This window comes from Alexandromys fortis, unplaced genomic scaffold (assembly GCF_014885135.2).
Source record: "Alexandromys fortis isolate MF-2015 unplaced genomic scaffold, M_Fortis_MF-2015_v1.1 scaffold_31, whole genome shotgun sequence".
NCBI lineage: Eukaryota > Metazoa > Chordata > Mammalia > Rodentia > Cricetidae > Alexandromys > Alexandromys fortis.
In genome coordinates this window covers 1,528,039-1,540,626 of record NW_026067974.1, presented here as the reverse complement: position 1 = coordinate 1,540,626, position 12,588 = coordinate 1,528,039, and the positions used below count along the sequence as shown (strand labels likewise).

At 44.5% G+C, this 12,588-nt stretch overlaps 1 protein-coding gene across 1 annotated transcript in view; it reads left to right on the top strand.

The window, feature by feature from the left end:
• The first annotated feature begins 1,147 nt into the window (after nucleotides 1–1,147).
• Dgke (diacylglycerol kinase epsilon) overlaps nucleotides 1,148–12,588 on the top strand; it is a 22,140-nt gene continuing 10,699 nt past the window's right edge. The window contains exons 1-6 of the mRNA XM_050156784.1: nucleotides 1,148–1,956; nucleotides 5,858–6,017; nucleotides 7,851–7,970; nucleotides 9,638–9,781; nucleotides 10,254–10,411; nucleotides 11,236–11,287. Of these exons, the coding sequence (XP_050012741.1) occupies nucleotides 1,499–1,956; nucleotides 5,858–6,017; nucleotides 7,851–7,970; nucleotides 9,638–9,781; nucleotides 10,254–10,411; nucleotides 11,236–11,287 (1,092 nt within the window). The 5' untranslated portion in view covers nucleotides 1,148–1,498. The remainder of the gene's footprint in view (nucleotides 1,957–5,857; nucleotides 6,018–7,850; nucleotides 7,971–9,637; nucleotides 9,782–10,253; nucleotides 10,412–11,235; nucleotides 11,288–12,588) is intronic.

The following is a 12,588-nucleotide window of genomic DNA, read 5'->3' as shown; positions in this document are numbered from 1 at the left end:
GAGATCCATCCTCCTCTGTAGGCCAGGCCACCATACCCAGCGTGTGTGTGTGTGTGTGTGTGTGTGTGTGTGTGTGTGTGTCCCATGCATGCAGAATCCAGAGAGGGCCAGAAGAGGGCGTCTGATTCCCCTGGAGCTTGAGTTGTAATGCTACCAGAGAACCAAATTCAATTCCTCTGTAAGAACTCTTAACCTCTGAACCATCTTTCTAGCCCTTAGTAATTCTTTTTTTTTTTTATTCTCCCTTTTCTTACCTTCCTTCCTTTCTGTCTTTTTTTTCTTTGGAACTCATCTGTAGACCAGCCTGGCCTCGAACTCAGACATCTGTCTGCCTCTGCCTCTCCACTGCTGGAATTAAAGGCATGCATCACTACCCCCCAACCCCCTTAATAATTCTAGCTAGACAGGTTTCTACAGGCCTGATGCCCTCTGAGCGTTGGGACTTCCCACCTAGTAATTGTCACCTAGCAATCATTCAGTATGTGTGTAATAATACCAGTAAGTAGTCTAGGGGAAGCTCAGTGTAGTGTTGTCTAGCATGTGATACCTCTGAGTTCAATCCCCAGCACCAATATATAAATAAGTAAATACAGAGAGAGAGCAAGAGCACTGGTGACTTTTGGCAATCTTTTACTTGTACCACTCAGAACATTACACTTTCAAAAGAGAGTTTTCTCCATTCCAACATCCATAACCATGTCAATTCCACCTCCATCGGCGAGGAAGTGGGTGAGGCTGAAGGTCAAATACTGTAAATTGTTTATGGCAGAACTTCCTGTGGTTTCAAAAGTTTGAGAAATCTCATTCCACACAATAAATGTGTGTTTTCAGGGTCTTCGCTTTCAGGGTGTTCATCCTTTTCAATGCGGTCATTCAACATTCCTGCCCACCTCCAGTCTCCGCCTCGCCCCCAGATCTGGCTCCGCCCACATACCTGACCCCTCCCACTCAAGGGGGAGCGCCGCCGCGGGCCCCGCCCTACATCCCGTCCCGCCTATAAATGCGCTTTCTCTTCACAGGCCCCACCTTTCTCTAACTCCGTCCACCAGCGGAATGCGCCGCCATAGGCCTTATCCTATCCGACTCCGCCCACTCCCTGGGAGCGTCAGGCTCCGCCCATCCCTTACCGCAGAGGACCAGCATGCGGACTGCGCAGGTGCGCGCCAGAGGCGCGGCCTTCTCACCCCCACGCGGATCTCGCTGCGTGAGGGTGGGAAGGCGATCGCGGGCCTGACTGCAGGTGGAACCCGGGGCCGCGCGAGCCGGCGGAGGTCTCAGAGACCTCGCGAGAGGGGCGCGGGCGAGGCCCCGCGGGACGGCCGTTGCGAGCGCGGTGGCGGCGGGCCTGGCCTGTGCTGGACGGAGCCCGCGAGTGTGGGCCCGGGGGGCCGAGGCCGCGCGCTGCGAAGGCGAGCCAGCCGCAACCCCCATGCTGTGAGTCCTGAAGGCGAGCCCTCTGGACCTGGCCGCTCCCTAGGCCACGCCCCAGCCTGGGAAGATGGAGGGGGACCGGCGGACCAGTCCGCCCAGCCAGAGCCTGCTTCCCGATGGCCACTTGGTCCTATGGACGCTGTTCTCCGTGCTGCTGCCGGTGTTCATCACCTTCTGGTGTAGCCTTCAGCGGTCGCGCCGGCAACTGCATCGCAGGGACATCTTCCGCAAGAGCAAGCACTGCTGGCGTGACACCGACCTGTTCAGCCACCCCACCTACTGCTGCGTGTGCGGGCAGCACATCCTTCAGGGAGCCTTCTGCGACTGCTGCGGGCTCCGCGTGGACGAGGGCTGCCTCAAGAAGGCGGACAAGCGCTTCCCGTGCAAGGAGATCATGCTCAAGAACGACGGCCGGGCCACAGATGTCATGCCTCACCACTGGATCCGCGGCAACGTGCCCCTGTGCTCTTACTGTGTCGTCTGCAAGCAGCAGTGCGGCAGCCAGCCTAAGCTCTGCGATTACAGGTATGGCCTTTGTGTCTGGAAGGGGCGGGGGCGGGCAGGATTGCAAACACTCGCTCTAGAGACCTAAATTCATCGCAGCAAATGGCCTAAACCGCTCGCTCACAAGCATCCCTGGCGTTCACGGCAGACCCCCTTTAGATGCTTTGTTTTCGCGTTTTGGAGATGGAGGTCTCCTATACCCCAGGCTGGCCTCAAACTTTCTGGATAACAGAGGATGACCTTGATCTTTTGATCCTTCTGCCTTCACCTCCCCCCGTGCTGAGATGACAGGCCAGTTCAAGAGGTGCTGGGGATCTACCTCAAAGCCCCTGCACACGTTTCTCAAGTACTCTGCCAACCGAACTCGCCACCACCTTCCCACCCCTGCCAGAGCTCTTAATTTTCATCCAAGGCCTCTTAATTGCCGCCTGCCTTGTGGCTACTCTGTAGCACCCCATTTTATATAAGGAAAACTGAAGGGCACACACAGTAACTTTATTCTAGTTACAAACCAGCCGGCTGTTGGTTTAGAACTATGAAAACAAGGGTTATCCCAAAGCAGAGCTCCAAGTTTCTTTTGCAAACACTGCTCTTGGTATCATAGTGAAGTGTTTGACATACAAGACAAAAACGGAGTATTTATTTTATGTTTGCCATTTGTTTATTTGTGTGTGGGGGGTGCACATTTGTAATGAATTGTATATGTGGGGCTCAGAAGACAGAACTTTGTGGCCTGCATTCCCTTCCACCGCAGGAGGCCTGCCACTCTAGCAAGTAATCAGGCGAGTGGGCCTCACCAGCCCTGAAAGGAATATTTTGTCGTCAGATCTTTCAGGTGAGTCACCTGAGTTAAACTGAGCATGTTTTTAAGGCTTCCGCACGTACACTGAAGAGTGCTTTTTGCGTGCGGAATGGCGTCTGAACGAGGCTTCTGCGTAGGAGGTCGGTGGACGGCAGCGCTGCTCTGCAAATCATTTGCTCTCTCGTGTTTAACGGTTGAGAATATTGAAGATAAAACAGGACAGGATCCCGAGATTTCTGACACTTAGCCTTGTCAGAGCCTTGTCTGGATCTCACTGTGTGATGGGTCTTATTTCCAACAAATAGAAAGTCACACACACACTCCCAAGAGCTGAAGCAGAAGGTGGTACCAGCTGCTGTGTGTCTCTGTGTGACTCTGGGTGGGGGTATGTACACATGAGCACCCAGAGGCCAAAGAGGGTGACACTCAGACACACACACCTGAGCCGAAGTTGTAGGTGATTGTAAGCCTCCCAGCATGGGTGCTGGGAACCAAACTCGGGTCCTTTTCAAGAGCAGTACACATTCTTTAGCTGTTGATCCATCTGTCCATCCTCTCTTTAAAGGGTTTTTCAAGACAGGGTTTCTCTGTGTAGCCCTGGCTGCCCTGGACCTCGCTCTATAGACCAGGCTGGACTCATACTCACAGAGATCTGCCTGCCTCTGCCTCCCAGTTCTGGGGTTAAAGGAGTGTACCACTGCTGCCTGGTTGAAAAGGTTTTAACAGGAAAAAAAAAGATTGAATAAGTTATGAAATAGTACATATAATATAATATTACATGTTTCTTTCTAAACCATGATTTAAAAAAAATAGCTTAGGAAAATATGTGTGATATCAACTTGGAAGAAATGCAGAGTCCAATACACACAGATCACGCTCCTACCTGAAAAGCATCTTGTACTATAAAATTGGGAATATGTCTCCAGAAGAATTGTCGATGGTGTTATTTATACCTTTCTAAGATTCCTAAATTCTCAAGCATAAAGAAATTCATTAAAGAAATTCATCGGGCTGGAGAGATGGCTCTGTGGTTAAGAGCACGGACTACTCCTCCAGAGAACCCAGGTTCAATTCCCAGCACGCATACGGCAGCTCACCCTTGTCTGTAACTACAGTTTCTGGGAATGTAACACCCTCATGCAGAAATGAATGCGAACAAGACACCAATGCACATACAATAAAATTAAGTCTAAAAAAAAAATCATGAATATATTCTAGTTTTTAGAAGCTAAAGCAACACACACACACAGAGGGTTAGTTAGACATTCATGTCTTCCCCATCTGTAGTTTTACTTCTCTTCCCAGGGGAAGTTATTAGGAAGTACTGCAGTGGTTATCCTGCAGGTTATGTTCAATAATAATATACAATAAGGCCACCATCATCATGTGTTAGCCTGTGCCATGAGGCCTAACCTAGACTCTGCCCTGGTTTGGGGTTCTTCTTCAGGAGGCTAGATTTATTTTATATGTGGGTGTTCTTCCTGCATGTATGTCTCAGTACTGCTTGTGTGTCTGGTACCCCCAAGGGGAAGAGGATATCAGAAGCCCTGGAACTAGAGTTGCAGATAATTTGTGAGCTACCAGGTGGTTGCTGGGAATCTAACCCTGGTCCTCTGCAAGAGTAAAGGTGCTCTTAATTGCTGAGCCATCTCCCCAGCCCCTGCCCTTGTTTTTTCAACATAACAGTTTTTGGTTTGGGGTTGGTTTTTTTGTTTTGTGTGTTGGGGGCGGGTGTTTGTTTGTTGTTTTGGTTTCTTTCTCTTTTTTTGACACAAGAACAATACTTCCGAATGGGAAATTATGTATCCCTTATGCTTGTCTCTGTGGTGGTGACAGTTTGTTTATATGCCACATCTGATTAACTGTGCAGGTGTGAAACCAGGAAGCTAAGTAGATCAGTGTCTCATAGTTGTTGAAATAGGAGCTGCGGAGAAAGATGACCCTCCTCCATCACATAGTCTTATTTAGCTTAAAAATTGGTGGTCAAATTTGACCCTTTTCCCCGCAAATAAATGTGATATGGGGAAAAATAAATACAATATAGTAGGTTAGAGTTAGCTGAGCTGTAGATGTAGGTAGGTAGGTAATAAGAACACTTGACTATCATATACAAATCCTAGATTCCATCCCCAGCACTGGAGGAAAATTACTCATACTTGGTGGCACTTGCCTATAGCCCCAGCAGTCTGGAACCTGAGGCATTAGGATTGAGAGTTCAAGGCCAGAGAGGATCAAATAGCAGCATCTTTGCTCAGAAACAGTGATAACATATTCAGGAGTTATTAGCTGTAAGCAGCCAGTAGATGGGTGTATTCACGTCTACTGTGTAACCTTCTATTACAGTTTCTGACGTTAGAAGCCAGTCTTTATAAATGGCATGAGCAAGTTGTGTTATAATTGTCTCATTGTGCAGGTATCTATTTTTAGCCATCAGTAGAACTCTTGAGTAAACAATAATTACTTGACAAATCTCAACATCCAAAAGGAGAAAAAAAAACCACCTTTAAAATAGAAGACCAGGAGATAACATCTGGCAGAGAAGTGTTTGTTAGATTAGTTAATTCTGTCCTGCTCTGGTGGCCTGCTTTTGCTCAGTCAGATCTGACTTATCTGTGAGGGAATTAAATAGCTTAGCAGATTAATAATAGAAAGCCTAAGTCTTGCCAACACTGTTCCCTGCCTGTCACTGGCACTGGTACTCAATACAGAGACAAATCTGAATACGCACGCTCTGTCTTTGTTTCAGAAGCAGACATGGAACTGTTTATCTGCTCCTAAAAGAAATGGGATGCTTTCCTCTCTATGTGCAAGTTGACAGTTTTCCAAACCAGACCTGAGGAACTGCAGGTGTCAGACAGGTTTAAACGAAAGCCTACACATTGCTAATTACGGCTGTTGTTCTAAGTTGACCTTATTAGGGGGTTGTACCTACAGGTGTCTATCATGATACAAAATCACCCTGAGAAATTGTGCATGATCATAGGTAGTATTTTTTGTGCAGTTTTTAAAATTACATTTATTTTTGTGTGGATACACTGTTTTACCTTTTGACAGAAATGTGGTTTGTGGATTAGGAACACCGGTTTACAATGAACCGATGGCTGTTTCTTCTTTCCTCAGGTGCATTTGGTGCCAGAAAACAGTCCATGATGAGTGCATGAAGAGCAGCTTAAAGAATGAAAAGTGTGACTTTGGAGAATTCAGAAATCTCATCATCCCACCAGGTTATTTGGCGTCCATTAACCAGATGCGTAAAGACAAAAGGACAGATTATGAAGCGGTAATTAGCTTATTTATTTTATAGATCTATTCATTTAAAGTTAGTATATAAGATAGTTAATTCTGTGTGTTTGAGAAAAAAATGAGAATGAAGTAAATAAGAGATTAAAGGGTTTAAAATGTCATTATGGGAAGCCATAAAACTGTTCCCACGGCCAATCATGATAGCAAACGACTTTAATAACAGCACTCAGGAGGTAAAGGCAGTAGGACCAAAAGTTTAAGGTCATTATAGCAAGTTCTAGAATACATAGCAAAAACTAAGAACCAGGAGCTGGAGAGATGGCTCAGCAGTTAAGAGCACTGGCTCTTCTTTCAGAGGACCAGGATTCGATTCTCAACATCCACTGGAGACTCAGAACCAGCTATAACTGCAGTACCAAGGGATCCAACACCCTCTTCTGGCCTCTGGACCTTGCTTTCATATGGTACACAGACATACATGCAGGCAAAACACCCATACATATAAAATAATAAAAGAGCCTTTAATCACAGTACTTAATAGGCAGAGGCAGGAGGCAGATAGATCTCTGTAAGGCCTTGCCTCAAAAAACAAAGAAAAAAACTGGGGATCACAGACAAAAACAAAACAAAACAAAACAAAACAAAAAAAAAACAACAAAAAAAACCTGGCCAGCTAGTATATTCTCAAATACATCCAGAAATGAAAAACAAGGTCAGAGAAGATCAGACTCCACTCTGTCGATGGCTAAAAGAACATGGACTGTATTAACTGGTGACAGACTCAAATACTAAGGTTGAACATCCCTAACCCAACATTGAAGATCCAGAATTTAAGGTACCATCATGGTACCACAAGTAGAAAATCCTCCTCCTAATCACAGGACAGGTTGTGGTCAAAATGTAGGAACACTAAAATGTCCTATAAAACTGACCTTGTGCTGTTTGAAGGTACATACATATGAAACGTAATTTCATATTAAATTTGGATCCTGTCTCTAAAGTAACCCCATTATGTATGTGCAAACACTCCAAAATAAGAAACACTTCTGCTGGGCAGGTGGTGTTGGTGCACGTCTTTAATCTCAACACTCTGGAGGCAGAGGCAGGCGGATCTCCGTGAGCGAGTTCCAGGACAGCCAAGGCTGTACAGAAACTCTGTCTCAGAAAAAAAAAAAAAAAAAAGGAGAGACATAGTTCTGTTTAAGCATTTCAGATAATGGATACTCCAACTATGTACTGTTCCAAATTTTGAACATAGCATGTGTAATGACTGTTTTGGAAGCAAAATGAGAAAAAGCACTCGCCATGCAAGCGTGAGGATCTAAACTCAGTCCTCAGCATCTGTGTTCAAGGCTGAGCATGGTGCATCCATTTGTAATCCCTGCCTTAGAAAGGCAGTACTCCTGGGGCTTGCTGGTTAGCCAACCTACCATAACTGACAAGCTGCATGAGCCGTCAGGAGACCATATTTCAAGAAAGAAGATAGTCTCTCTTGGTGGGTAAGTGGCCAACACCTTTCATCTAGCACTTGGGAGATGGGTAGGTTGATTGATTTCTATGAGCCCCAGGCCAACCAAGGCTATATAGTGAGATTCTGTCTGAAAACAGGAAAGGAAAGAGGGGGCTTCTGGAGAAAATATCCGAGGGGGTTGTCTCCTCTTTCCATGGAGACTCATGCACACAGCAAGTCTACATTGAGTGAAAGGTCAAGCTGTAAAATTCTCTGCCATTCTCGGGCTTGTTTGTCATTATTGTGTTGATAGTACAGGTTTATTTCAGCAAATTATAGCACCATTGCTACTAAGGAAAGTTTCATATTTGCCATCTCTCAGACGCTACTAACCCTATTTCGTCCATGTTCATTTTTTAGCTGGCTTCTAAGTTTGGAAAGCAGTGGACCCCATTAATAATCCTGGCCAACTCTCGCAGTGGAACTAACATGGGAGAAGGACTGTTGGGAGAGTTTAGGATCCTGTTAAATCCAGTCCAGGTAACTAAAGAGAAAGCCTTGCTTTCTAAGTCTCATTTTTAGCTTTTGTTTTCCCTAAAATGCAATGGTTATTGATGCTTTAAATCACTACCTAGTTATAGGAAAGAATAATACTTGTTAAAAAAAAAAAAAACTTGAGCCTTTCAAATATATAGTGAAACAAAAGTCACATCACCCAGCAATCTCATTTCAAGGGAAAGGAAGCCTTATGTCCCACAGAGATTGGGGTACAAATGTCCGATGACAGTATTAGCCATAATTGCCTAAAAATGGAAGAGCTCGACTCTCCGTCAGCTGGTGAATGAATAAACGTACTGTGTCTTCATAAAATGGGTACTTTTCAGTGACTGACAGAAACAAACTATATGATAGTAAGTGAACCTAAAAAGCACTGCTAAATCAATCAGGGCTGAAGGTATCAATCAGACTTTGTAATTGCTTTCATGTGTTCTGTCCAGAAAGGGCAAATCAATAGAGGCAGAGAGTGTAATTAATTCTTGATTGCCTGGGGCTAGAAATGGGAAGTGGCTGTAAAGGGACCTTGAGACATCTTATTAAAAAAACAAAACAAAGAAAACAAAAAACAAAAGGGTTATGTACTGGATTTTGATAGTAGTTGCACAAACTAAAATCAACTATGTGTTCCTTTTTAGAGAGGGATTTTTTGATAAAGTAAATTATACCTTGATTTTTTTAGGAGGGGTTCAAGATAAGGTTTTGAGCCTGTCCTGGAACTCACTTTGTAGACCAGACTGGCCACAAGCTCATGGAGATCTACCTGTGTCTGTCTCCCAAGTGCTGGGATCAAAAGCATGTGTCACCACTGCCCGGCTTATTCCTTGATTTTTAAAATGGGGGGAGGCACGCCATTAAAACTGAATGTACATAATCCAAGTGTGATGGCACACACCTATACTCCCAGTTCACGGAGCCGGGAAGCAGGTTGATCTCTAAATTCAAGGCCAGTTTTTAAAGCATGAAGTTACAGAATACTAGCTAAGGGTGAGATTAGCATGTTGTAAGGGGAGCAGCGGGCTGCATCCACCACCGGACTAGTTTATACCCAAAATAACCACACCAAATTGTATTGATTAAATTACTGCTTGGCCCATTATTTCTAGCCTCTTACTGGCTAACTCTCATGTCTTGATTCAACCCATTTCTAATAATCTGTATGTCACCACGAGCTCATGGATTACCGGGAAAGATTCAGCATGTCTGACCTGGCAGCTTCATGGTGGGTGGCTCTCTGACTCTGCTTTCTTCCTCCCAGAATTCTGTTCTGCCTTCCCTGCCTACCTGAGTTTGCCCTATCAACTAGGCCAACTTAACCAATGAAAGTAACACATAGGCAGAAGACCCTCCTACACCATTAGCGCACTAGAGTTTGATGTGAACAGAAAGGAGTCAAATGGTCCTGTAGCCTTAGGCTCTCAGTTTGTGTTGTATTTCCACATCTGCAGAATCACACAACTGATTTAGCCTCCTGGGCCCCTTGTCCTAGTCGGTAGAATGAGGCCGGTCCCTGCTTTGTAGGTCAGTGTACTGGATGAGCCACAGTAATAGATTGGGCCCTGGGAACTGTCAGGAAAATACATAGAGGGCAGTCATCCGCAGGTGAAGGACAGTGTGGGCTGAACATACTCTCCTTGTTCTTTTATTTGTAGGTGTTCGATGTAACTAAAACGCCCCCAATCAAAGCCCTGCAGCTGTGCGCTCTTCTTCCTTATCACTCAGTTCGCGTCCTTGTTTGCGGAGGGGACGGAACTGTGGGCTGGGTCCTCGATGCAGTTGATGAAATGAAGATTAAGGTATCTGTCTTTAAGAACCACTGTAAAGCTGGCAGTGGTGGCTCACGCCTTTAATCCCAGCACTCGGAGGCAGAGACATGCGGATCTCTGTGAGTTCGAGGCCAGCCTGGTCTACAAGTGCTAGTTGCAGGCTCCAAAGCTACACAGAGAAACCCTAACTCAAAAAAACAAAAACAAACAAACAAAAAGAACCACTGTAATGGGTGCTGATGATATGGCTCAGTACTTGAGCACTTGCCTGACATGTGTAGGGTCAGTCCCTAGTACCACCCCCAAAAACAGTGAAAGTAACAGGTGACCACTAGATGAAGCCGATTTGGATAGTTAGGAATGAAACACTGTGATTAAGAAATTAGTGTAACCTACAGTTGTCGTTTTTGTCTTTGTTGCTTTAGTCTTTAAATTTTACAAAATACTATAATGCTACTAATAATCTAAAGAGAAAATCTGCAGTACATCTTCTGTATTCTAGGGACAAGAAAAGTACATTCCACAGGTTGCAGTCTTACCTCTGGGAACAGGCAACGATCTGTCCAATACCCTGGGTTGGGGTACAGGCTATGCTGGAGAAATCCCGGTCGCACAGGTCTTAAGAAATGTAATGGAAGCAGATGGAATCAAGCTAGACCGGTAAGTTACTACTGCTAACTAGTAACTAGTACTAACAAGTCTATGGCTTGAGTTTGGAGTTTGTTTATTTGTGTAAATAAACAGTGAAGTTGGTCAGGCATGGCAACTCATCCCTGTAATCCCAGCATTTGGGAGATTGAAGCAGAAGAGAAATGCCATGAATTTGAGGCCAACCTGGGCCATGGAGTTAAGAATTTGTCTCAAGAAATCAAAAACAAGCTAAATGTAATTTAAGTGAAAAGAACTATTGTATTAGTTGACTTATAACAGATTCTGGTGTCTTGTTTTTAATATTGTAAATAGTTCAGTTATAAATTATGCTAAAATTTTCACACTTACTTAGATGTGGGTACATCCTCAGATGCTTTAAAATAGCATCGAGGGCCAGACAGTGATGGCGCATGCCTTTAATCCCAGCACTCAAGAGACAGGGGCAGTCAGATCTCTGTGAGTTTGAGGCCAGCCTGGTCTACAGAGCAAGTTCTAGTATGGCCAAGTCTATGCTGAATAACCCTGTCTTGAAAAACCAAAAAAATTAAAAATAGCCGGGCGACGGTGGCGCACACCTTTAATCCCAGCACTCAGGAGGCAGAGGCAGGCGGATCTCTGTGAGTTCGAGACCAGCCTGGTCTACAGAGCTAGTTCTAGGACAGGCTCCAAAGCCACAGAGAAACCCTGTCTCGAAAAACAAAACAAAACAAAAAAACAAAAAAAAAATTAAAAATAAATGAAACATAAAATAGCATTGAAATTGTCATCTGTCAACTTATCTAGAATACATATTTTTTTGGTAAAATATACTTTTTTTAACTTCTGTTTTTTAGATGGAAAGTGCAAGTAACAAATAAAGGATACTACAATTTAAGAAAACCCAAGGTACGTTTTTAGTACTTCGGTTGTACGCAATTTAGCAAGTGCACACAGAGTGTCTGTGGTCCGTTATCCCCGTCAGGCAGCGTGGAGAGATCTGGCATCAAAAGGGAGCTGGGTACAAAGCAGATCACCATGTGCCTGCCTTACTCACTCAGCTGTTGGGTTTGGTTGTTTGAGGTTTTCCTTGTTTTGTTTCTGTTAACTTGTATTTGGGGAGGTGCTAAGTGAATATTTTGACCACATCCCCAGCCCCCAAGCTGGGCTCTTAAATGAACAGGTGCACTTAGTTCTGCCCTGGCAGATCAGGTTAGTTTGGATCAGCAAAGGACCATAGGTGAGGTATGTCAGCAAATAGTTGACATTACAGAGATAGTAGAGAACATTTGTTTACTGAGGATCAAAGTCAGGATCTCACACACGCTGCCCGAGTATTCTGCCACTGAGGTACCCACAATCCCAATCTGTATTTTAAGAAAATTTTCTGAGATAGTATGACCATGGCTTACAGACACAAGGAGAGCCTTAAGGATAATTTAGAGAGTTTATTTTCAGTTTAAAGATGTTTTAGGGGGCTGGAGAGATGGCTCAGTGGTTAAGAGCATTGCCTGCTCCTCCAAAGGTCCTGAGTTCAATTCCCAGCAACCACATGGTGGCTCACAACCATCTATAATGAGATCTGGTGCCCTCTTCTAGCATACAAACATACATGGAAGGAATGTTGTATACATAATAAATAAATAAATCTTTAAAAAAAAAAGATGTTTTAAAGTTAAACTGATAAGACTTGGTTAATGACAGCCACAAAAGGAAGAAAGAAATACATAGCTACTAGAGCTTAATGTTTACGATTAGATATATGGAAATGATATTAATCAAGAAAATAAAAATAAGGAAGTTGGGGCTTGGTGTGAAATGAGTTACTTGGCATAGCGTCTCAAACGACTGTGGGTGTTTAATCAGAGGCTGAAGGTTTGTGTTTTTTCCTCACAAGATCCGAGCTAGACATGTAGACTGAAGAATTTAGGCTGAATAGGAAAATACAAACTAAGGGAATAAAGAGTTAAGACCAACAGAATCTGAAAGTTACAAAGAAGGTACAGAACAAATACCATGAGAACACAGAAGTGAAAAATCCTGCCTAGAAAATGCAGAGCCTCGGTGGTGGCGCACACCTTTAATCCCAGCTGGAGGCAGAGGCAGGCGGATCGCTGTGAGTTTAAAACCAGCCTGCTCTACAGAGTGAGTTCCAGGATAGCCAGGACTGTTACACAGAGAAACTGTCTCAAAAGAGGGGGGGGGGGGGG